At 27.3% G+C, this 23,364-nt stretch overlaps 7 protein-coding genes across 7 annotated transcripts; 3 read left to right on the top strand and 4 right to left on the bottom strand.

Annotated features, from left to right (window-relative positions):
- The first annotated feature begins 41 nt into the window (after positions 1-41).
- Positions 42-5,067, top strand: T552_00522 (hypothetical protein). Its single transcript, XM_018369137.1, has 21 exons — positions 42-54; positions 106-290; positions 340-437; positions 480-767; positions 812-907; positions 951-1,098; positions 1,142-1,550; positions 1,592-1,857; positions 1,902-2,274; positions 2,315-2,395; positions 2,443-2,533; positions 2,577-2,689; positions 2,729-2,954; positions 3,005-3,193; positions 3,241-3,335; positions 3,381-3,573; positions 3,618-3,841; positions 3,890-4,042; positions 4,091-4,308; positions 4,349-4,641; positions 4,684-5,067. The coding sequence occupies exons 2-21, from the start codon at positions 136-138 to the stop codon at positions 5,022-5,024; spliced, it is 4,050 nt and encodes a 1,349-aa protein (XP_018227406.1). The 5' UTR covers positions 42-54; positions 106-135; the 3' UTR covers positions 5,025-5,067.
- On the bottom strand, positions 5,055-6,957 carry T552_00523 (hypothetical protein). Its single transcript, XM_018369138.1, has 11 exons — positions 6,894-6,957; positions 6,828-6,845; positions 6,720-6,781; positions 6,574-6,678; positions 6,414-6,530; positions 6,176-6,367; positions 6,024-6,129; positions 5,832-5,984; positions 5,618-5,789; positions 5,391-5,569; positions 5,055-5,343 (listed from the first exon to the last, which is right to left on the bottom strand). The coding sequence occupies exons 1-11, from the start codon at positions 6,912-6,914 to the stop codon at positions 5,095-5,097; spliced, it is 1,374 nt and encodes a 457-aa protein (XP_018227407.1). The 5' UTR covers positions 6,915-6,957; the 3' UTR covers positions 5,055-5,094.
- A 581-nt stretch (positions 6,958-7,538) lies between these two features.
- T552_00524 (hypothetical protein) lies at positions 7,539-15,479 on the top strand. The gene is made up of 20 exons (XM_018369139.1): positions 7,539-7,635; positions 7,684-7,729; positions 7,778-7,907; positions 7,952-8,484; positions 8,528-8,945; positions 8,991-9,257; positions 9,305-9,505; positions 9,556-9,793; positions 9,839-10,286; positions 10,331-10,570; positions 10,613-11,230; positions 11,273-11,373; positions 11,415-12,440; positions 12,484-12,594; positions 12,637-12,832; positions 12,878-13,325; positions 13,375-13,538; positions 13,584-13,940; positions 13,982-14,119; positions 14,167-15,479. Exons 1-20 carry the CDS (start codon positions 7,583-7,585, stop codon positions 15,433-15,435), a joined length of 7,002 nt encoding a protein of 2,333 aa, XP_018227408.1. The 5' UTR covers positions 7,539-7,582; the 3' UTR covers positions 15,436-15,479.
- Positions 15,480-15,557: 78 nt separating this feature from the next.
- On the bottom strand, positions 15,558-16,209 carry T552_00525 (iron sulfur cluster assembly protein 1, mitochondrial; the record flags this gene model as incomplete). The annotated part of the gene is made up of 3 exons (XM_018369140.1): positions 15,558-15,646; positions 15,690-15,998; positions 16,029-16,209. The coding sequence occupies 3 exons, from the start codon at positions 16,207-16,209 to the stop codon at positions 15,558-15,560; spliced, it is 579 nt and encodes a 192-aa protein (XP_018227409.1).
- A 555-nt stretch (positions 16,210-16,764) lies between these two features.
- Positions 16,765-18,862, top strand: T552_00526 (hypothetical protein). The gene is made up of 8 exons (XM_018369141.1): positions 16,765-16,844; positions 16,890-17,077; positions 17,124-17,534; positions 17,580-18,036; positions 18,079-18,282; positions 18,324-18,399; positions 18,447-18,705; positions 18,751-18,862. The coding sequence occupies exons 1-8, from the start codon at positions 16,811-16,813 to the stop codon at positions 18,820-18,822; spliced, it is 1,701 nt and encodes a 566-aa protein (XP_018227410.1). The 5' UTR covers positions 16,765-16,810; the 3' UTR covers positions 18,823-18,862.
- Positions 18,863-19,131: 269 nt separating this feature from the next.
- Positions 19,132-21,959, bottom strand: T552_00527 (hypothetical protein). Its single transcript, XM_018369142.1, has 15 exons — positions 21,856-21,959; positions 21,751-21,810; positions 21,588-21,706; positions 21,454-21,537; positions 21,358-21,406; positions 21,242-21,311; positions 21,108-21,198; positions 21,028-21,067; positions 20,977-20,986; positions 20,484-20,931; positions 20,395-20,437; positions 20,175-20,353; positions 20,013-20,131; positions 19,960-19,969; positions 19,132-19,909 (listed from the first exon to the last, which is right to left on the bottom strand). Exons 1-15 carry the CDS (start codon positions 21,911-21,913, stop codon positions 19,178-19,180), a joined length of 2,112 nt encoding a protein of 703 aa, XP_018227411.1. The 5' UTR covers positions 21,914-21,959; the 3' UTR covers positions 19,132-19,177.
- A 368-nt stretch (positions 21,960-22,327) lies between these two features.
- T552_00528 (protein translation factor sui1) lies at positions 22,328-22,963 on the bottom strand. Its single transcript, XM_018369143.1, has 5 exons — positions 22,887-22,963; positions 22,791-22,841; positions 22,614-22,714; positions 22,425-22,563; positions 22,328-22,372 (listed from the first exon to the last, which is right to left on the bottom strand). The coding sequence occupies exons 1-5, from the start codon at positions 22,915-22,917 to the stop codon at positions 22,365-22,367; spliced, it is 330 nt and encodes a 109-aa protein (XP_018227412.1). The 5' UTR covers positions 22,918-22,963; the 3' UTR covers positions 22,328-22,364.
- Between the last annotated feature and the right edge of the window lie 401 nt (positions 22,964-23,364).

The following is a 23,364-nucleotide window of genomic DNA, read 5'->3' on the forward strand; positions in this document are numbered from 1 at the left end:
ACGTCCTAAATTTTTAATATTGAAAGAAAAAGGATATTTAGGGGTAATTATAAGGTAAAATGAGCTTTAAACATAAGAAATATGAATGATTTTGATAAGAAAAAGGTATATTGCTTTTTTTCCGGGTTTAAAAAGATGAATTCAGTGATAAATGAGGAGAAATTAACAGAGTGGTTAATTAAGGAGGAATTTGATGGGAGAATAGTTGAAGAAATCTACGATTATATTGAGAAATTACGTTTTAATGAGAGAGCTTTATTTTATTTGGAAGAAAATGGCTATTTGGAGAGGTTTTTATAAGAATATTAAATGATAAATATTGATAAATTAAAAAAAAAGATATTTGTGGGGAAATTTGAGTGAAGAGTCTACGATCAGTCATATTTATTCTATATGTATTCTTTTAGTTTATAAAAAGTCATTAGGAAAGCCATGGGGTTTTAAAATTTGGATAAAATGGTAAATATTGATATTTTTAGAATTTATATTAGAGAAACCGAGTTTTTTCTCTTTTTTTTTCAAGCGAATATTAGAACAAGCATTTTTTGAATCTAAAAAAGTGATATTGCGTACTTATTTATTATCATTTATTATAGCGTCGTTTCAATTTTTTGATAATGCTGTTATACGAAAAGAATGTACGTCTTTAGTATCTATTGATATATGGGCAAACTTATCATCGAATGAGACATTAAAATCAAGAATTTCGTTATATCCTCGTCTCCAAAAACAATGGAAATCAAGCATTAAGAAATTTAACAGTTCAAGTACATTATTTTTTTAGTAGATTATAAGATTAATATGAGTATAGATAATGAAATTCTTTTAAAAAATAAGTTTTATAGGGACTGGTTATTTAACATTATTATTGATTTTATAAATCTTTTATATAATACGAAAAATAATGGTAATATATTTATTTTTTTTTTATTTAATTTTACAGACATTAGAGCATCTTATTTATTGCAAAAAAGTTTTGGAACTCTTAATTGATTTAGTGAGCCAACCTCTTAGTAGAAGATATCTTAATTTTCTTCTTAAAGATTTTCACTTCACAGCACTAGTAAAAAAATCACCAGTGTATATGATCTCTGAAAAGTAACAAGAATTAATGATTCTACTTTTTTATTAATTCATTTAGTTATGTTTTTAAAAATCTTTTTTCAATTTTGGATAAATATATTTACATTGGATATGATGATCATAACAGTATAGAACTTTCTTCAGAAAAAATGACAGAAATCCATTATAATAAAATAGCCGAATTACAGAGAATTGCTATGAAAGAGTATAAAGAAAAATTGATTATTTTGGCTACATCAAATTATGCTACAATAGATACTGGAGATACTCTTATTGAACATCTTGAAGGTTTAGATGACGATGAATTCTATAAATTATTTCAACATATTGGCTTGCGTTCACAATATCCTAAGGAACTTTCTGTTCCAATTGACCGTGAATTTCTAACATCAGCACTTATCGAATATTATAAAAGACGTAAATCTTTACAAGAACTTTTTGATGATTTTTTACTTATTCCTGATGAGGTAAAAAATATTTTATTTTTTCTGTCTTGCTTATTTAAAAGAAATCACTCTTTTCTTTGAAATTTCATTTTTATAAAAAATATAATGGAATTACATCATTACCTTTATTAAAATTTAATTTGCAGTATCTTAGTATAAATGATTTCATATATCGTTCTTTGGAATTTTATAGAGATAAGGTTTATGACGAAATACATAAGGACATTGAACAAGTTATAACTAGATTGAAACCTAAAGTTCAATATCCAAGCTTTACTATTCGGTTTCAAGGAAATTCTAATATGGCATTAATTATTAAACATCTTGCGTAATATTGGGTTATTGTTCTTATTTTATTATTAATTATCATAGTATATTAGAAGTTTCTCCTCCAAAAGTAGGGGAAGAGAAACCAGGGTTTGTAAGGGCCGAGGTTAAATTAGAATTAGATAGTATTACAGAGGAATTGCGTCACCAATGGGAATCGCTTCGTCCAGGAGATATTGTTTATTTGCTTTCAATAAAACCAACAGATGATCTAAAAGAAACACCTGAAATGAATGTAAGTTTTTCACTAAAATCAGGATTGAGATATCTTCGTATGGCTCAAGTTGACCAAGTTTTAAATCATGATGGTCGTCCTTTAAAAGTAGTTGAACAATTAGCACAAGAAGATGAATTTGAAATGGTTAAAACGGGTAGAAAACGTATTCTGCGACTTTTTTTAGATACTCGTAATTATAAAGTAATAAATTAGTTTTATATTATACTTCTAATTATAAAAGATTGATAATGATGGACATTTATATCATAATAAGGATGATGTCTATAGTAGTATTAACGTTATAGTTAGAAGGTCTCCAAAGGTTTTATTTTTTTTATTTTTATCATTAAAAATTGATTTTTACAATAGGAAACTAATTTTAAACTCATATTGGAATCTTTAAAAAGTCTCACTCAAACACCAATTTCATTACCATCATGGTTTGAAGATATTTTTCTTGGTATGGACATTATTATTGACTAATTGATATTTAATCATATAAGGATTCGGTGATCCTTCTAGTGCTTTATATTATAATTTGAATACACCTCTTAATCTTTCTTTTCCAGATACATTTTTAGATTGGAATCATCTTCTTGAATCCTTTCCAAATAAGGTTTGATTTTGTTTTATAAATATTTACTCAATAACTTAGAATATAAAACTTATTCCATCACAAAAGTATAATCCGGCACCAAATCCCCCATACAGAATATATTCTGGAAGTATTTCCTCTTTGGAGAATTCTTGTCAACTAAATAATGGTTTGGAAAATAAAAGTGATAATGTATTATATGTAGAAGCTTATAATCCTTTAAATCCTGGACCATACTTACAAAATAAAAAAAGAAGTAATAAAATAAGATTTACACCAAAACAGGGTTATTATTTAATTCTAACATTTAATTTAATTAACATTAATTTATTTTAGTTGAAGCTATATATTCTGGAACCAATCCTGGTTTAACTCTTATAAATGGCGCTCCTGGAACTGGTAAAGCAGATATTATTGCTCAAATCATTTGCAATATATATTACAGTTTTCCAGATCAAAGAACACTATTAATTGCACATAATAGTCAATCTTTAATTAAAGTTTTTGAAAAATTATCATTATTAGGTATAATAAATTCTTGATCTTCAATAATAATAACAATAATGATAAAGATATTCCGAAAAGACATCTACTTCGTCTTGGTCATGAAGATGAATTAGAAAATGAATTTATTTCTCGCAAACCAGGAAGAATTAACTTTCTCTTAGTAATTATTATTTCAAAAATATCGGCATTATTTAACATTAAATAGGAAAGAAGAACTTCATTATTATTGGAAGTTGATCGTCTTGCTTCAACATTGCAGATACCTGGTGCTCATGGGAATTCTTGCGAAACAGCTGGATATTTCTTCGACTTTTATGTAAAGCCATTATGGACAAAATTTATCTCAAATTCTAAAAATGAATCTTCGATTAAAGAAATAATTTCATCATTTCCTTTTCGTAATTCTTGTTTTTTTCTTTTTATTTATTAACAAATTATTTAGATCAATATTTTTCTACTGCTCCTCAACCATTGTTTCCAGAAGATTTAAATACACAGGAAATACTTGATATAGCAAATAGTTGTTATAATCATATTAAAGAGATATTTTTGGAGCTATCTGATATTCGTCCTTTTGAGTTTCTTCATTCAAATGAGGCGAGATCTAATTACTTATTAAATAAGGCTAAAATTATAGCTATGACATCAAGCTATTTGCTAACTAAGGTTTTTATTACTTTTCCTTTTAGAATTGATCTAATATTACTTTTATAGCGTGAAAAGATATTTGATTTAAAAATTAAATATGATACTATTATATATAAAAATTCTAATCAACTTCTTGAAATAGAAACATTTGTTCCAATGACTTTGATGATTGATCCTGAATCTTTGAAAAGAATAGTTCTTCTTGGAGATTATAAACAGGTATATAAGTATTATATATTTTAATATTTTATATTTAATATAATATAGATGGGTCCTATATTAAAAAATAATGTATTTAGATATTTTTGTAATGCAAAACAAAGCTTTTATGATCGTTTAATACGTCTTGGTGTTCCAGTAATTCACCTTGATGCTCAAGGTCGTACGAAAAATACTATAGCAGAGCTTTTTTCATGGGCTTATGGTGGATTAGCTAATCTACCAAATATAGAAAAACAAAGTGAATTCTTATATTCTAATTCAGGGTATATATTATGACATTAAAATTGTTATTAAATATTTTAGATTTCTTTTTGATTATCAGTTTATTAATGTAGATGATTATAAAGGGCAAGGTGAAACTGAAGTTACTCCTTACTTTTATCAGAATCTTGGCGAAGCAGAATATGCAGTTGCAATATATCAATATATGAGACTTTTAGGCTATCCATCTGAAAAAATTACAATTCTTGCTAGTTATACTGGTCAAAAGGCCCTTATAAATGATGTAATAAATAGAAGATGTGCAAGTAACCCACTTTTTGGTTTACCTAGTAAGATAACAACAATTGATCAATACCAAGAATCTTATAATGATTGTAATTTTTATTTTTTTTGATATAGTATACTAAGAATCTTAGATATTATACTTTCTTTAACAAGAACAAAAAGCTTAGGATATCTTAAAGAATTGGAGCGTCTAATTGTTGCTGTTTCTAGAGCAAGATTAGGTTTATATATTTTAGGACGTCGTTCAATTTTTGAATCTTGTTATGAGATCAAACCTATTATTAGTAGAATTTTTAGGAATCCAGATAAATTACATTTAGTCTCTCAAGAAATGTGGCCTTCGAGTAGAAAAATAACTGATAAGGCTGAAAATATATTTGTAATGGAGGGTGTAGAGCATCTTGGTATCTACGTTTATAAGATGTCAGAAAAAGCATTAGAAAAACTAAAAGAAAATAAAGATATTTCATAAATTATAAATATTTTTGAGGAAAAATACATATGCATATTTGATTATATAAAAATAATTTTGTACATATAGTTTATTTTGAAAATTTCTTTTTAATATAATCTACTATCATATTTGAACCTTGAATATTCACAAAAAAAACTCCTTTTAAAGGTGCTTCCCATACAACAATGTTCAATTCATTAGCATATTTTAATGCTAATTCAAAATCTGCATTAGAATTAAAATCACGAAAAAGATATCCTTCAGTAGCTTTCAATCTATTTCTTTCCATTTCCCAAAGTTGAATCTGATCTGTAATAGTAGGTGGAATGATAGGTGTCTAATAGTATAAGTATAAAATAAAAAAAATAATATAAATATATCTACATTTTTCCTCATTTGAGGATGTGCATACGTAGTAAGATATGATATTATCTGTTCTGCTGTTATACCATTCATAAACGCTTGTCTAACACTATTACGAGTCACTATTCCTGTAACAAGATTTGAAAATCGCAATTGAAGATGAACAAATAGATTTAAAACAGCAATTTGTATTGGTGAATCTTAAATATTGCATTAGTTTTAAAAACCATCTATAAAAATAGATTTACCAGTATAAGCATAAAGACGATAGTTTGTCTCAAGAATAATGAAGCCTTTATCAGCGCTTTCTAAATTATGATTAGGATGTAAGATATTTTTGATATCTGAATTGGATGAAAAAGCTTCTGTATTTGAAGTTAATATAGTTGCAAGTCTTGTTGGATAAAAGCGCCGAGATGACTAGTAAATTTAGATAGAACTAACTACAATCAATTTATATACTTTACGCCTATAGACAATTCCATAGTCTTTAAGATTTTCAAGTGTATTGATCTGAATAGGTGTTAATGAGCTAATAAGATAACTTTTTCCCAATTCTAAGTTTCCTAACATAAATAAAAATTGTAAAACATCAACTGGATCTATTTTTGAATCCTAGAAATGTTATATACTAAAAAAAAGGAAGTATTATACTTCAGTCATGTTTAAATATTGTAATAAAAGTGTCCATATTTGTGAATTAATATCTTGTAATAAAAATTGAAAGCCAGAATTAGTTATTTTCATATTATCATATTTTCTAGACAGATTTAATAGAATACTATAAGAAAATTCTTTGATTTTACGTTCCAGACATAAGTTGACTATAATGCAAAAGACTTAAAATATGATCCCCAGGTAATTTTTCTATGCCAATTCCAAGCATAAAATGAAGTATTGTTTCCCACTTCTTCCTAGCATAGTTATCGAGAAAAGCTATATCAATGTTTTTTTTATCAGGTGTTAGACATAATATTCCAAATGTATCATAGTTGTTTCTATTTTAAAAATCAAGAAAATATAATAGAAAATGCTTAGAAATACCCTCCTACTAATAAAATTTGAAATTGCTCCTTAAAATTATCTGTAAAATAAAGATAATCCTCTTTTTTTTGAAAGATATGAAGCTTATATAACTTGTCCAATGCCTCTGCTTGTTTGCTATTCCAATTACTTGATAGAAAAATTAAAAAAACATATCTACGATCTACTATTCTCATTAACCAGCTGATCAAACTTCTCTAGAGACAAAGGTTCTGGATAATATAGCAATGATAAAACAAATTGTTTAGCAAGACCAGGTAAAAGACTAAAATATTAAAAAATACATAAAAACACTTGTTTTTTAACCGGAATACTGAAAGACATGCTGATGGATCCTTATAAAGCCGTAATAATGTTGTTTTAGGCAGCTTATTACATATATATTTAATTTTACTCAGCAAAAACTAATTTTACCTGATCAAGATAATCATTCTATAAAAATTAGTATGGATATCCCATAAAACTCTTCCATGACCATACAATATTGTCTTTAAATGTCATTAATAGCTATATAATAATAAAATAAATAAATATTTAATCTTCTTCAACTGTCATCTTCCTTAATATATAATTTTATAAATAACTAATAAAAAACTTATATAAATTAACTTTTATTCTAAGAAATGTTAGTAACCTATTCATAAAACTTATACTCTTACAACCACTTTCTTTCTTATTATATTTTTTCACCCTAAACCTCTAAGATATCAATAACCTAATACAACTATACATAAAAATAATCAAACTACCATGAAATTAGACATGAATAGCTCATTATTAATAATGTTACTATGTTTTATAAAGCTTTATTAAAAAAAGTATCTTAAAAATATATCTCAACAAAACATATTAAGATAAAAACTATAATATACAAGTGTATTTAAGAGAGAAATAGAGATTAAATATGAGGAAAAAAATTAAATGTTTAATGTTGTATACAAAATTTTTTTAAGGTTAAGGTTAGAGGGGTTTTAGCTTAAGAAAAATATATTTTAAAAAATATACAAGTAAAGAAGATAATACAGTGTTTTTGATAAGGATATAAGGTTAGGAAGAGATTGTTATTGTTTTATTAAGGATTTTTAGTAAAAAAAAAAATCCAGTATTTTTGTGGGAGTTAACGAAGGATAATCAAAAATTGAGATCAAATAGATGGTTAAGAGCTAGAGATGCCGACATATTCATCAAAATTAGATAAATTGTTCTCAGATCTGAAGAACAGGTGAATTTTTCCGGGAAAAAAAGGATGATTTATGGTTAATATAAGCAGAAATGAGGAAATTAGAAATAAGATAGCAAATGATTTAAAGGAATATGTGAGAAAAGAATAAAAATATTAATATATTGATTGTTTATATTGTAAGGTTGTATCAACATCTCGTGAGATGCAAAGGGATGCGTTTATTTCATTTAATAATGATATTAATCGGAGAATATATGAATTAGTTCATAGTAATGATAGTTATGAGAGACTTAGTGGAGTAATTGTTATTGGTATATGATAAATATATGTATTAATGGGGGTCTTATTTGATAAGATAAGTTAATTGATTATGATGGAGAAGAAAATACGGTGAAAATAACAAGATTTGCGAATTATTTAAGAATTGTGTTACCTGGTAATGATACGCAGATAATGATATTAGCGTCGAAGGCGTTAGGACGTTTAGCTGTCCCTGGTGGAACTCTAACGTCAGAATTTGTTGAATTTGAGGTTAAAAGAGCTATGGAATGGCTTCAAGGGGATAGGAATGAAAATAGAAGATTAGCAGCAGTGCTTGTTCTTAAAGAATTAGCGTTGAATTCGCCTACTCTGATATATTCATATGTATCTCAAATTTTTGATTTGATATGGGTTGCTTTACGAGAATCAAAAGTAACAACACGAAATTTTGCAGCAGATGCACTTAGTGCATGTTTGGAAATTATATATCAAAGAGAAAGTCAATTGTGTATTCAATGGTATGTGAAAATTTTGGAGGAAGCTCAATATGGGCTTAAAGTTAATAATTATGACTATATTCATGGGAGTTTGTTAGCGTATAAAGAATTATTGCTTAAATCAGGAACAGTTGTTGCCTTTATTTTCTTAATTTTTCATTAATAATTGATAGTTTATGCATGATAAATATGTTGATGTATGTGAAGTCGTATTAAGCTATAAAGATCACAAAGAGGCTCTTATAAGACGTACTGTTGTATCATTAATTCCTATATTGGCTGGTTATAATTCAGAGAAATTTGTTTCATCCTACTTACATAAGTCTATGCTTCATCTTTTAGGGCAATTAAAAAAAAATAGAGATAGAACATCTCCTTTTGCTGCAATTGGTCATATTGCTGTTGCTGTTGGAAATAATATAGAGCCGTATCTTGATTCTATTTTAGAAATCATTAAGGAAGGTCTTACAGCAAAAGGACGTAATCGGGAAGCTCAAGAAGCTCCAATTTTTCAATGTATTAGTATGCTTGCTATAGCAGTTGGGAATTCTTTAACGAAATATTTACATCAATTACTTGACATGATGTTTTGTAATATTTGTTATCTTTCTTTAATGAATTTTCTAACGTTATTAGGTTGTGGATTAAGTGAACCTTTAAGACAAGCATTAGTAGATCTTACATGTCATATTCCATCTTTTTTTCCTATAATTCAAGAAAGATTATTAAATCTTCTTTCTATGATTTTAAGTGGTAAACCTTTTAAAGTTTTGGGATCACCTGCTACATCACATTCTACTCAATCTAATTCTTTGGCAATTTATGATCCAAAAATTTATGATAATAAGGATAGTGAGTTTATTATTTTGGCATTAAATACTTTAAGAACTTTTGATTTTTCTGGTAAGCACATTATTTATCTATCTTGGATTATTTTAAAGTTTTTCCAGGTTATGCTTTGAATGAATTTATTAGAGATTGTGCTATATCTTATTTAGAGAGTGATAATTTAGAAGTAAGAAAAATGGCAGCTTTGACATGTTGTCAGCTATTTATTAGAGATCCAATATGCTACCAAACAAGTAGTCATGCTATACAAATGGTTGGAGAAATTCTTGAAAAATTATTGATTGTTGGAATCACTGACTCAGGTAGATATATTAAGATTCTATATTTTTATATATTCTTATTTTTAATAAAGATCCTATGATTCGTCAAATTGTATTATCATCTTTGGATGAGAGATTTGATAGACACCTTGCTCAGGCCGAAAATGTTCGTTCGTTGTTTATTGCTCTAAATGATGAGGTTTTTGCTATTAGAGAAATTACAATTACTATTATTGGTCGGTTAACTTTTCATAATCCTGCTTATGTTATGCCGTCATTAAGAAAGACTTTGATTCAATTATTGACTGAGTTAGAATATTCTTATATAAGGTATTTTTATGGGTTATTTTTATTTCCATTAATCAATTCCATAAGTCGTAATAAGGAAGAAAATGCATGCTTATTAGGATTGTTATTTTCTACAGCAAAAAGACTTATAAAACCTTATGTCAAACCAATGCTAAAAATAATGATTCAAAAAGCTCGTGACCCTAGTCCTGGTGTAGTCTCAAGTATTTTAAATGCTCTTGGCGAATTAGCTGTTGTTGGAGGAGAAGATATAATACCATATATTCCTGATCTTATGCCGCTAATTATTGAAATATTGCAAGATCAGAGTTCAGCTGTAAAACGAGATGCTGCACTTCGGACTTTAGGTCGATTGGCAATTAGTTCAGGGTATATTATTGATCCATATATTGAATATCCATCATTGTTTAATATATTAATCAATATTCTTAAGACTGAGCAGAGTTCTACTGTTAGAAAAGAAACTGTTAAAGTCATTGGTATTTTAGGTGCATTAGATCCATATAAATATCAGGTATTTTTCTTTTTTTCTTATATTATTTTTTTTGATCTAGTTAGATGCTTGAAGAAACTTCTGAAGATCATATACATGAACAAAAAGCAGCTACATCTGATGTCTCTCTTTTAATAGAAGGAATGAGTCCTTCATCTGAGGAATATTATCCAACTGTTGTAATTAATATTCTGATGACTATCCTTAAAGATTCATCATTAAGCACTTATCATTATTCTGTTATTCAAGCAATTATGTATGTTTTTAAAACATTAGGATTAAAATGTGTTCCATTTTTACCTCAGGTATATTTCAAATATTAATTTTAAATCATATTGAGTATATAGATAATTCCTGGATTTCTTTCTGTAATGCAAATATGTTTATCGAGTCTTTTAGAGTTTTATTTTCAACAATTGAGTATTCTTGTTACTATTGTTAAGCAGCATATAAGAAATTATTTAAGTGATATTTTTAAATTAATTTATGATTATTGGAACTCTAATTCTACACTTCAAATTACTATTCTTTCTCTTGTTGAATCAATTGTTATGGCTCTTGAAGGAGAATTTAAAGCATATTTGCCAACTCTTCTTTCATTGATGCTTCAGGTACTTGAAACAGATACTACAGACAATAGACAGTCTACTCAGGAAATTCTTCGTTCATTTGTTGTATTTGGATCTAATATTGAGGAGTATATACATCTTATACTTCCGGTTGTAGTTAAGATGTTTGAAAGACATGATCTTCCTGTATCATTGCGCAAAATTGCTATTCAAACAGTGGCTCAGTTATCTCGCAAAATTAATTTTGTTAATCATGCTTCTAGAATTATTCATCCTCTTGCACGTGTTCTTTCAACTGGAATACATGAATTGAAAGTAGCCTCCATGGACACTTTATGTGCATTAGTATTTCAACTTGGCCTTGATTATACTATTTTTATTCCTATGATTAATAAAGTATATTTTCTATCTTTTAAAATTTTTCTTAATTTATATTAGTGCTTAATAAATAATCATATTCAGCATCAAAATTATGAGCTTTTAGTATCAAGGCTTTTAAAAGGTGAATCACTTCCTCAAGACTTAAATTCTGATGAAAAGTAATATATATTTATAAAGTAATTCACTAATAAATAAATAGATTTTGCGACAGAAGGATAGAAGATGCATCTTCAGCTGATATTAATGCGAAAAAATTATCAGTTAACCAACAACATTTAAAAAATGCATGGGAGACATCTCAAAAATCTACAAAAGATGATTGGCAAGAATGGATTCGCAGATTAAGCGTTGAATTATTAAAAGAGTCTCCATCTCATGCTTTGAGGGCTTGTGCTAGTTTAGCTGCTGTTTATTATCCTTTATCAAGAGAATTATTCAATGTTGCATTTCTTTCATGTTGGAATGAATTGTCTGATCATTATCAAGAAGAGCTTGTTAGATCTATTGAAATAGCTTTGGCTTCACCTAATATACCTGCTGAAACTTTGCAAAATCTTTTAAATTTAGCAGAGTTTATGGAACATGATGATAAAACATTACCAATAGATATCAGAACTTTAGGTGCATATGCAGCAAAATGCCATGCATTCGCAAAAGCATTGCACTATAAAGAGCTTGAATTTATTTCAGAACCATCTACTGATACTATTGAAGCTTTAATAAGTATTAATAATCATTTACAACAACCAGATGCAGCTATTGGTATATTAAGCTATGCACAGCAACATAACCTTGAATTAAAAGAAACATGGTATGAAAAGCTTGAACGATGGGAAGATGCTTTAGCAACCTATGAAAAACGTTCTATTGAAGATAATTCATTTGAAGTAACTATGGGTAAAATGAGATGTCTTCATGCATTAGGAGAATGGGAACTACTTTCTCAACTTGCAAGAGAAAGATGGGAGACTGCTACTAATGATATGCGAAGATCTATTTCTCCTTTAGCAGCAGCAGCAGCTTGGGGATTGGGTCAATGGGAATTAATGGATGATTATATTTCATCAATGAAACATGAATCTTTGGACAAATCTTTCTTCAAAGCAATAATTTCTTTACACCGTAACCAATTTAATGAAACTGTTTTTCATATTTCTAAGGCTAGGGAATTACTTGATACAGAGTTTACGGCTCTTATAGGAGAGAGTTACAACAGAGCATATTAGTAAATTATTCATATGTTTTTTTGCATTTTTTAAAATTTCTAGTGTTGCTGTTCGTGTGCAAATGTTAGCAGAATTGGAGGAAATTATAATATACAAGCAAAACAATGAACATCCTGAAATTCAGTCTACAATGCGTAAAACTTGGATGAAAAGGTTACATATTGATGAAAAATTTAATAACTAACATATTATTAGACTTAATGGTTGTCAACGTAATGTTGAAGTCTGGCAACGTATGTTAAAAATGAAGGCTCTTGTTATTTCACCAAAAGAAAATATGGAAATGTGGATAAAATTCTCCAATCTTTGCAGAAAATCAGGACGTTTAGGCTTAGCAGAAAAATCATTGAATTCTTTACTTGATACTAATGAGTCTATTGGAGATCTCCCGGTATTCCTTTTGATATAATCTAAATATTTAATTAATTTATCTTAGTCATCTACTAATGTCCCACCAAAAGTTGTATATACTCATTTAAAATATATGTGGGAAACAGATGATAAACATGAAGCTCTTGAGCGTCTTAAAGAATTTAGCAATTCTTTATCAAAAGATTTAAAAATTACTTCAATAAATGAAACATTTCAATCCTTAAGTCTTGATCAAGAAAAAAAGACTAGTTATAATGATTATTCCAAACTGTTATCTCGATGTTATCATAAGCAAGGTGAATGGCAAAGTGTTCTCCAAGGAAATTTGACAAAAACAAATATTTCTGAAATCCTTCATTCCTACAAACTCGCAACAGAATATGATCCTGAATATTATAAAGCCTGGCATTCATGGGCTTTAGCTAATTTTGAAGTGGTAGCTTTTTATGAGAAGGAAAATAAAAATCTATCACCTGAAATTTATGATGAACATATTTTGCCTGCTATTAAAGGTTAGTATTATTATTATTATTATTATGTCACACATTTATTTATGATTAGGATTTTTTCGTTCTATAGCATTAAGCACTGGGAATTCTCTTCAAGACACTTTAAGATTATTAAATTTATGGTTTAAATTTGGAAATCATTTACAAGTTGGTTCTTCTATATTAGAAGGAATTGCATCTGTAAGCATTGATACATGGTTAGATGTTATTCCTCAGGTTTTTTAACTGTTTTTTATTTTTAAAATAACCTTTATTATATAGCTTATTGCTCGTATCCATTCTCCAAATAGTAATATTCAAAAATCTATTCATCAGCTTTTAGCAGATGTTGGGAAATCACATCCACAGGCTCTTGTGTACCCTCTTACAGTAGCATCAAAATCTCAAAATATTTCTCGTCAGAAGTCTGCTCTAGAAATTATTGATAAGATTCGAAATCATAGCGCATTATTAGTTGAACAGGCTTTGCTTGTAAGTCATGAATTGATTCGTGTGGCTATATTATGGCATGAACAATGGCATGAGGGCTTAGAGGAGGCTTCTAGATTATATTTTGGAGATCATAATATTGAAGCAATGTTTAATATTTTAGAGCCATTGCATGAAATGTTAGAAAGGGTATTACACTTTATAATAATAGTATTAGAATAACTTTTTAGGGCCCAGAAACACTTCGAGAAATCTCGTTTCATCAAGCATTTGGTCGAGATCTTCAAGAAGCAAGGGAATGGTGTATAAAATATCGTAAAACAGGTGAAATTGGGGATTTAAATCAAGCATGGGATCTTTATTATCAAGTATGATTCTATATTATATTTATATACAAATAAATTAATATATTTAGGTATTTCGAAAGATTACAAAGCAGCTCCCGCAGTTAACTACACTAGAATTGCAATATGTTTCACCTAAAATTTTATCAGCAGTAGATCTTGAATTGGCAGTTCCTGGTACTTATGTGAGTAAAAAGCCGATTATTAGAATAATTAGTTTTTCTTCTACATTTACTGTGATTACTTCTAAACAAAGACCAAGACGCTTGACTATTAGAGGCAGTGATGGAAAGGATTATCAATATGTATTAAAAGGACATGAAGACATTAGACAAGATGAAAGAGTAATGCAATTGTTTGGATTAGTGAATACTCTTTTGTCTGTCGATTCAGAATCATTTAAAAGACATCTTAATATTCAAAGATATCCTGTAATTCCTTTATCGCCTAATTCTGGGTTATTAGGATGGGTTCCAGATAGTGATACATTACATGTTTTAATCAAAGATTACCGGGAAAGTCGTAAAATTTTGCTTAATATTGAACATAGATTAATGCTTCAAATGGCTCCAGATTATGATAATCTTACATTGCTTCAAAAAGTTGAGGTCTTTGAATATGCATTAGATAATACTACTGGACAAGATTTGTATAGAGTTTTATGGTTAAAAAGTAAGAATAGTGAGGTTTGGCTAGATCGTAGAACAAATTATACGAGATCTTTAGCTGTAATGTCAATGGTAGGTTATATCTTGGGATTGGGGGATCGTCATCCATCAAATATTATGCTAGATCGTCATACAGGAAAAGCTATTCATATAGATTTTGGTGATTGCTTTGAAGTTGCAATGAATAGAGAAAAATTTCCAGAAAAGATTCCTTTTCGTCTTACACGAATGCTTACAAATGCAATGGAAGTTAGTGGTATAGAAGGAAGTTTTAGAATAACATGTGAACATGTAATGCGAGTATTACGTGATAATAAAGAATCATTAATGGCATTATTGGAAGCTTTTGTCTACGACCCATTGGTCAATTGGAAATTAATAAATACAAATCCTAATGTTGCTACACATCGAAATGAACAGAATGAATCTTCAAAAATACCTGCTAAACAAAATCAAGAAAATGAATCAACTTGGAAAGCACAATATCGCTATGAAATTTCCAATCAGAGTGCTGTCAATGTACTTAACCGTGTTTCAAACAAATTAACTGGTCGAGATTTTAAATTAAATCAAGAATTAGATATTCCAAGCCAAGTTAATAGGTTAATTCAACAAGCAACATCTTTAGAAAATTTAAGTCAATGTTATATTGGGTGGTGTAGTTTTTGGTAAATTAATCTATACATATAATAATTAATCAAAAATAAATAATAAGCTTTAACGATAAATAAAACTAATCGTAATAACAGTCTACTAAATACAAATAAGTATTTTAACACTAATCTTCTTCATTATCATGTATTTAAGGTATCAAGTTTTTGTGATGCATCTAAACGATTCTTTGATTTAGATTGATAATCTTTAATAGCTGATTTAATTGCATCTGGACTATATCAGTCGATTCATTTCTATATATCTCTATAAACCTTCTGCAAGCATGGAACAATGTAATTTAACCGGAGGAAGACAAAGTTCTTTTGCAATTTCTGTATTCTTCACTTTCGACGCTTCCTCAAGCTTCATTCCTTTGATTAATTCTGTCATATATGATGATGATGCTATTGCTGATCCACATCCAAATGTTTTAAATTTTGCTTCTGATATACGTCCTTCCGAATCCACTCTAATTGACAAACGCATAACATCTCCGCATGCTGGTGCTCCTACTAATCCGATACCAACGTCTGGATCTTCTTTTTTCATTGATCCTACATTTCTTGGATTGTTATAATGATCTAAAAGTTCTCAAAAATAAGCTTTAAAACCCGGGGAAAAAAGGTTATTATCTTTTTCATGGTATTTTCTTATGTTTCTATATGAAAAAACTGGGTTAATCTTTATTTTTAAAGGGTTTAAGACACTTAATAATCTAATATGTTTCATCTGAGGTTGTCTTCCGTACTTATCGAAATGAGGCCTAGAAGCAGCTGTGTTATTAGAGTGCATAAAAAATAAGAGGGTCTAACAGATGATAAAATGAATATAAAGAAGAGATTTAATATATTTTAAATAGAGGGAAATTATTCTATAAATAATATTTTTTTTTCAGAAAAAAAAAGGGCAAATAGATGTGAAAATAGAGTTTAAAGAAATTATGAAGAAAAATACCTAGTAAATTGACAGAATTTATTGGAAATAATATGGGAATTTTCTTGGATTAATATTAGAAATTAACAGGATGATTTTTTATTTTAAGAAAAAAGAGATATTTTGAATATAAAAAAAAAGATTCAGAATAAAAATATACAACAAATGTCATTATCATTATTAAGGATTCTATCAGGATAATATTAATTATTTTAAATACTATATTATTATAGGAAAAAATATACTTTTTATAAAATATGAATATCAAAAAAAAAATATAAATAAGGAATATAAGGATTGGAGGTTTCATAATAGATATATTTGAGTTATAGATCAGGTAAATATTCTTTATTTTCTTATATTAAAATTTTCACTAAATTATAGGGTTGGTTAAGGAAAACGTAGAGTTTTAAGAGGATATAAAGTTTGTTAGAAGTATTAAAAGAGCTGAATCAGAAATATGAGTAAATCTTATCAAAAAAACTATTCTTATGGTAGTTTTTTTGCTATTAATTTTGGCTTTATTAATAGATTTTTAGGACAAAAAATGAAATTTAAAACAAAGAATCCAAATGCAAAGAAAAAACATAATAACAATCAATCTTTTGAAGATAATAGAGAAAATTTAATAGAAGGATTTGCTTTAGATAAATCTTTAAAAAATAATCAGACATTTGCCCAGGAAATATCATTAAATAAGCTATCTACGTTACAAAGGTTTATTGTGGTATATTTTATTTGTATTAAGCTGTATTTTTCCTTATAATACTAAGGAACCTTCAAATATTCCTGAGAGAAATGAATATTGTGATAGAAAGGAGCTATTGGATAGTCATATTGATAATAATATGGAACAAATAATCAATAAAACTAAAACATGTAATATATCAAATAAAATGAATGAAATGAAGGAAGATTATGATAGGGAGAATGAGAATGAAGTTTCTGTTGATTTGAAAAAAACATGGCTACAAGAGCGAGAATTTTTTTTATTAGAAATTTCAAAATTACAGGATTCATTAAAAGCTCAAGAGAGCCGGTTTTATAGTGTTATTGAAGAGAATGAAAAGAAATTGGAAACTGTTCTAGATGAAAAGCAACAGCTTGAATTGCAATATCGTGGTTTATTGGGAAAATTATCTTCAATAAAACAAGGTCTTGAAGAGAAATTAAAGGCTGATTCTGTATATATAACTTAAAACTTTTTATATTAGGTCTTATAATTCTAGGAAGATTTGGCATCTACAAAGAAAACGATAGAAGAACTTAAAAAGAAAAATTCTGCTCTTTTAGAGGAAATTTCTTGCCTGAAAAAAGAACTTATTGATACCAATAATGATTGTTATAAAAAATCAAAAGAAATTGTTGAATTGCATGATAAAATTGATCGGTCAGAGAAGAACTGGATTAATGAAAAAGATATTTTATATAAACAGCAGTCTAATTATATTGAGAATCTTGAGAAATATAAAAAAATATCAAAAGATTGGAAGGAAATAGCATTAGAAGAAAGAAGCCATAAGGATGATTTTAAAAAGAAAGTGGATGATTTTGAAGAAAGAATTAAAGAATATGAAAATTCATTAAAACAGAGTCAAAGTTTAAATAATAACCTTAAAAAAGAAAATGAAAAAAATAATCAAGTAATTGATGAATACAAAATGAAAATTGATAAGATTAGTGAAGGTAATTCTATAATTGTTATTATTTTCTTGTTAATGTTACCAGATTATAAAAGTGATCTTAATGAGGCTACAAATGAATTACAAGCGAAAATAGATACTCTTAATGACAAAAATAGCCAATTAGAAGCTCAAATAAATAGTTTAGTCCTTGAAGATGAGAAAGATAAAAAGGAAATTGAAAGACTTAAAGTATTTGAAAAAGAGATTAAAGAGAAAAATTTACTTATTGGTAAATTAAGACATGAAGGTATGAATTTTATATGATAGTATTCTTTTTTATTTTAATAGCTGTTATTTTAAATGAACATCTTGTGAAAACTTTAAACTTATTAAGAAGAAACAATTCAGAAGACAATATTGATAAGTATTATTTGAATTGGTTTCTATATTATTTTTATTTACTTTCTTTAGAAAACTTGTTACGAATCTTATTTTGTCTTTTATTACTCTTCCAAGGGATGATGCAAAACGTTATGAAATTTTGCAATTAATGTCTGCATTTCTTCAATGGACAGATGAGCAGAAGGAGCTTTCAGGACTGATACGATCAAGAAAATCATCATTTAAAGATGTTTTATTCGGTTCTAATGTTTCTTCGGAGCCATTATCGTATAATTCTTCAAATTTTGATTATAAATTTCATATAAATCAGGCTTTATCTGATAATAAAGTAAAGTAAATATATAATTTTTTACATTATACTTAAATAACATAGTCAATGTCTGATCTTTGGATTAACTTTCTTCAAAATGAAATATCTACTAAAGATCCCAACTTAAACAAATAATTTAAATGTTATGATATACTGCTTTATTTCTAAAATACATATTTATTTTTAAGATTGGAAATGGTAAGTTTAGTATAAATCTGGTTTTACTAGAAAGTGTTTTTATAAAGATTTATGATATTTGTTACGATTAGTGATAGTATACCAATATTTCTAACATTACATTTTTCTATTTCAACTAATTTAAAATAGCCATAAATCAAGGTTAAAATGAATTTTATGACAACATATATGAACAAATGATATTTAATATTGATAAATGTACCATTTTGATTTTGAATTATGCATAAATAGTTCATAATAAACAGTTAAATTATATATATATTTATAATGCTGTAATAAAAATTATTTATTATTAGTCAATATTTTTTATAGCAAATTCTAAGGCTTGCCAGACTTCATTAGATGTAGAATATTTTCCAAGAGCAGATAATTTTGCATCTTTAACTTTATGAGCAGCAATATTATGATAAAAAGTTGTTGTACAGCTTTTAAGAAAGACGCCTGCTTCAATAGTTATTGAAGCAAGATCAATAACGTTAATTTTTTGACTTTTTGTTAAGTATGAAGCATTTAAAGCATCCCACATACTTGATCTAGCATCTGAAGTATCATTTTCATTAATTGTTTCGGAAAGTGATGACTTTATGCTTTTATAAAAGGTTAATCTTATATTAATGTCAATTTTTGTTGAAAATGGGCATGTCAATTTTGATAAAACTAGGTTATCTACTTCTGATTCCAATTTAACAGCAACATCTGGTTTTTTCTCATCCAATGTAGGAGAATCGTCTAGATTCTTTCTTTTTTTTCCGAATAACCATTCTCTTTGTTCACTTTCTTTTCTTTTATAAAAAGTTTCATCAACAATATTTGGTTTTTTAAATTGTAAAGATCCTCTATCAGCAATTGGAATTTCTTCATCACTTTCTGAGCTAGTATTCGTTGTTCTATTACTTTTTTTATAGTTGTCTGAAATCTTTGATGTATTATCCTCGAAATACTTCTCTGGAGTTAAAGGAGGATAGGACTCGCTTAAATGAGATTCCTCTGTCAATTGAGAGATTTTATTAATTTTTACTTTTTCCTAAAGATATTAATATGAATTAAATATATATATATATATGTTAGAAGTACTGGATTTTTGCTATAATAATAGTTAGTATGGTTTGATATAAAAACAGATATACCATATATCACATGATTTAATACAATTTTGATTATCTGAATTTTCAGAAATTATTTCACTAAAATATTCAATTAAAAACAAATGTCTGCATTTTGTTACATTTTCGCAGTAATTCACTAACTAAAAACCTATATTATTTATTTATTAAATATAGAAATATTACCATTTCAAAACTATTTATATTAAAAGCATCCTTTTCTTCCAATTTTCTTTTTCTTTTCTTCTGTTCTATTTCTTGGTGTAAGATATATCGAGTTCTATCACGATCTTCTCTTGAATAATATAATATACAACGACTAGTTTTGTTATCTCTCCCTGCACGACCTGCTTCTTGATAATATGCTGCCAATTCTAAGAAAATATATTTACTATTATTCACAAACCTTCCATGCTTTTTGACATGTCCCAATGTACTACAAATCTTACCTTTAAATTATAAGTTATTTATAAATATGAAATTCTTATGATTTACATCTTCCTTATCAACACCCATTCCAAATGCAATTGTTGCTACAATTATATCTATTTTTCCTTCACACCAAAGCTTCATAATCCTGTCGCGTGTTGTTGGAGATAATCCTGCATGATATGATTGGGCATTAATTCCATCACTCTTAAGTCTCTTTGCTACTTCTTCACATGTATCTCTTTTTTTAGCATATATTATTCCACATATAGAAACAAATAGATTTTTATTTGAATTTATATCATTCTTATGATTACCATTCATAAGAGATAGCCTTTTTTTCTTTCTTGTATATACTGAAAGTATAAATTTTTGAAAATCTTCATAATGATCATGTTTTTCAGATCTATAACGTACTTCAAAATGTAAATTCTTCCTAGAAAAGGTCTCTATGAATACTTTAAGAATTGGAGGAGGTGGAAGTCCTAATATTTTAACAACATCTAATCTAACTCTATAAAAGTTAAAAATTATTAAAACATATTTAGATAATGGCAACTTCTCAGTAGCTAAAAATAATAAGACAAAAAATATTAGCATAGGGATTTACCTGTTGCTGTTAATGCCATAATTGGTATTTTGGGGTATTTCTAAAATAATTAAAATAATAATTTACCAAATAAAATATACCTTTCTTAAAAATGATAACAGTTTATAATCTTTTCTAAAATCATGTCCCCATTCTGAAACACAATGTGCCTCATCAATAACAAATCTATGTCTTTAATCATTATTATATGTATTTTATTTGATTCTAGATTTACAATTCTCCATGTTGATAAACATTCAGAAGATCTTTCCGAAAACTTTCTGTTGAAAGAAGTTCCGGTGTTACTTAACAATAAATTAATCCATTCCATCCTCTCAATATTTCATTTACCATAAAGAAGCCTTACTTGAGGATGTCCACACGCCAAATCTTCAAGAATCTGTCATTTAAAATCAAAATAAAGAGATAAATGATTTATAAAATTACACGTCTTCTATTTTCCTTTGATGTTGTAGAATTAAGCGTTGCTGCTGGTAGTTTTTTTGCACGTAAAATGTCCACTTGGTTATTCTTTTAAATAATCAATATTTTAACTGATCCTTCAATAAAAAACAATAAACCATCAATGCTAGAAGTGGCGAAACAACAATAGTAACGCCATGATCTGCTACAATTGCTGGAAGTTGGTAACATAGGCTTTTACCCATTCCTGTAGGCGCAATAATAAAAATATCTTCTCCTAAAACCATTTTCCTGGAGGAAAAACAATATATATCTAAATACCTTTTAATGCTGATTCTATAGCTTCCTTTTGACACCCTCTAAACTCTGATTTTCCAAAAACTAAGAAAAATATTAAAAATTAATTAATAAATTAACTTTCTTAACCTTTTCTAAGGGTAAAGTTAATATCAATTGTTGATACAACGCGGTTTGTCTTTGACATTCTTAATATTTTTAAGAAAATTCTTAAGAACTTAAGAAAAACTATTAAATTTCAATTAAGTTAAATCTCATTTATATATATATAAAAATGAAACATTAAAAAAAAAGGAAAAAGGCGTTTTATAGTTTTATAGATAAGAATAAAAGAAGAAGAAGTTGTTAGGAATGTGTTGAGTTGTGTATTTGGAAGTAATTTTTTTTTTTTGAAAAAAAGAAGATGAAATTTGAATTTAGAAAAAATAAGTAAAAAATAATAAATTTGTGCTAAAACCCCTGAAAGAGATCAAAACTCTGCATTTGAAAAACATTTGAATGAAAAAAATAATAAAACTAAAACTTTAAAAATCAAGAGAATAACTATGAAAATATAAGATGCTCTCGTCGTAAATATAACATGCAGGTATCCAATTATTAAATTCTAAACTTGAATAACTATCGGAAACCTAGTAATTTCAAAATCCTAAATTGAAAAAAATTAATAAAATTCATTATAAAAAAAAAAAAAAGAATACCATGAACTTTAACAGATTTCTTTTGAATAGGTAATTGGGATGTTAAAAATTCCATAACCTTAGCACGTTGATCTCCTTGAAGCTGGATTACTTCTCCCATTTCATCATCTTTAACTATTGTGCCGTTACAAGCAAAATCCTATCCGATTGCTTAAAAACATTATATTATTATAAAATAAAAATATTAACCTTCTTCAACGCTCTGAGAATACGTTTTTGATCATATTCCAATGGTAATCCTTGAATAGTTGTAAGAGTTTTACGTCCATTACGTTGCTGAATTCTAATATCTTAAAAAAATTTAATTCTATTCAAAAAAAACATTTTTTTCGGCTTTTTCCCCCGAAAAAAATATCATAAACATACGAATATAACTTTTGAGAGGTGTATCATCATCGCCTGTATCAAAAAAAGGATCTATTTCCCTTATTATTTCTTGTTTTTTTTCTTTTAAAAACTTACCGATTGTTTGAAAATTGGTAATTGTAGACATAAACAGTCAGTTCCTTATTCTAATACTATTTATATATGAAATATTGACTATTTGGCCCTTTATTCCTTAAAATATGGCTTTTTATCTCTGTTTTTTTGTAGATTTTTTTTGATTGATGTTAAGTCCACGACGGATATTTTGATTGTTTTTAAATGCGAAAAAAAATATCAGCTCAAAGGATTATCTTTATTTTTTCCTTCAAAACATAAATCTTCTTTGCTAACCCTTTTTTATTTTAAAATTTTGTTAAACTCCCATTTTTTTTGCTTATTTTTTGTTTTTGCCCTCTTTTTATAGCCTTGAAAATTCTTTCAAGGTTTTAATATGAAAAAAATCTTAAGATTTCTTTTGTATTTTATATTCTTTAAGATTCAATAGTTTTAAAGGCTTTTTTAAAGCGTTATAACTATATAGATTCTTTATTTTAAGTTCTTTAAAAATTTAAAC

This window comes from Pneumocystis carinii (assembly GCF_001477545.1).
Source record: "Pneumocystis carinii B80 chromosome Unknown supercont1.2, whole genome shotgun sequence".
Taxonomy (NCBI): domain Eukaryota; kingdom Fungi; phylum Ascomycota; class Pneumocystomycetes; order Pneumocystales; family Pneumocystaceae; genus Pneumocystis; species Pneumocystis carinii.

Coding starts and splice junctions, on each gene's coding strand:
- T552_00522 (XM_018369137.1), top strand. CDS start 136: ATGAATTCAGTGATAAATGAGGAGAAATTAACAGAGTGGTTAATTAAG. Junction 438..479: donor GTCATTAGGAAAGCCATGGG/GTTTTAAAATTT, acceptor TGATATTTTTAG/AATTTATATTAGAGAAACCG. Junction 1,858..1,901: donor TTAATTATTAAACATCTTGC/GTAATATTGGGT, acceptor TAATTATCATAG/TATATTAGAAGTTTCTCCTC.
- T552_00523 (XM_018369138.1), bottom strand. CDS start 6,914: ATGACATTTAAAGACAATATT. Junction 6,531..6,573: donor GTTAATGAGAATAGTAGATC/GTAGATATGTTT, acceptor TAATTGGAATAG/CAAACAAGCAGAGGCATTGG. Junction 6,130..6,175: donor AGTCAACTTATGTCTGGAAC/GTAAAATCAAAG, acceptor AAATCTGTCTAG/AAAATATGATAATATGAAAA.
- T552_00524 (XM_018369139.1), top strand. CDS start 7,583: ATGCCGACATATTCATCAAAATTAGATAAATTGTTCTCAGATCTGAAG. Junction 7,636..7,683: donor TTCTCAGATCTGAAGAACAG/GTGAATTTTTCC, acceptor TAATATAAGCAG/AAATGAGGAAATTAGAAATA. Junction 7,730..7,777: donor CAAATGATTTAAAGGAATAT/GTGAGAAAAGAA, acceptor TTATATTGTAAG/GTTGTATCAACATCTCGTGA.
- T552_00526 (XM_018369141.1), top strand. CDS start 16,811: ATGAGTAAATCTTATCAAAAAAACTATTCTTATG. Junction 16,845..16,889: donor TCAAAAAAACTATTCTTATG/GTAGTTTTTTTG, acceptor ATAGATTTTTAG/GACAAAAAATGAAATTTAAA. Junction 17,535..17,579: donor AGAAATTAAAGGCTGATTCT/GTATATATAACT, acceptor TTATAATTCTAG/GAAGATTTGGCATCTACAAA.
- T552_00527 (XM_018369142.1), bottom strand. CDS start 21,913: ATGTCAAAGACAAACCGCGTTGTATCAACAATTGATATTAACTTTACC. Junction 21,811..21,855: donor TAACTTTACCCTTAGAAAAG/GTTAAGAAAGTT, acceptor TATTTTTCTTAG/TTTTTGGAAAATCAGAGTTT. Junction 21,538..21,587: donor CGCCACTTCTAGCATTGATG/GTTTATTGTTTT, acceptor ATTATTTAAAAG/AATAACCAAGTGGACATTTT.
- T552_00528 (XM_018369143.1), bottom strand. CDS start 22,917: ATGTCTACAATTACCAATTTTCAAACAATCG. Junction 22,842..22,886: donor TACCAATTTTCAAACAATCG/GTAAGTTTTTAA, acceptor TAAGGGAAATAG/ATCCTTTTTTTGATACAGGC. Junction 22,564..22,613: donor TTCTCAGAGCGTTGAAGAAG/GTTAATATTTTT, acceptor GCAATCGGATAG/GATTTTGCTTGTAACGGCAC.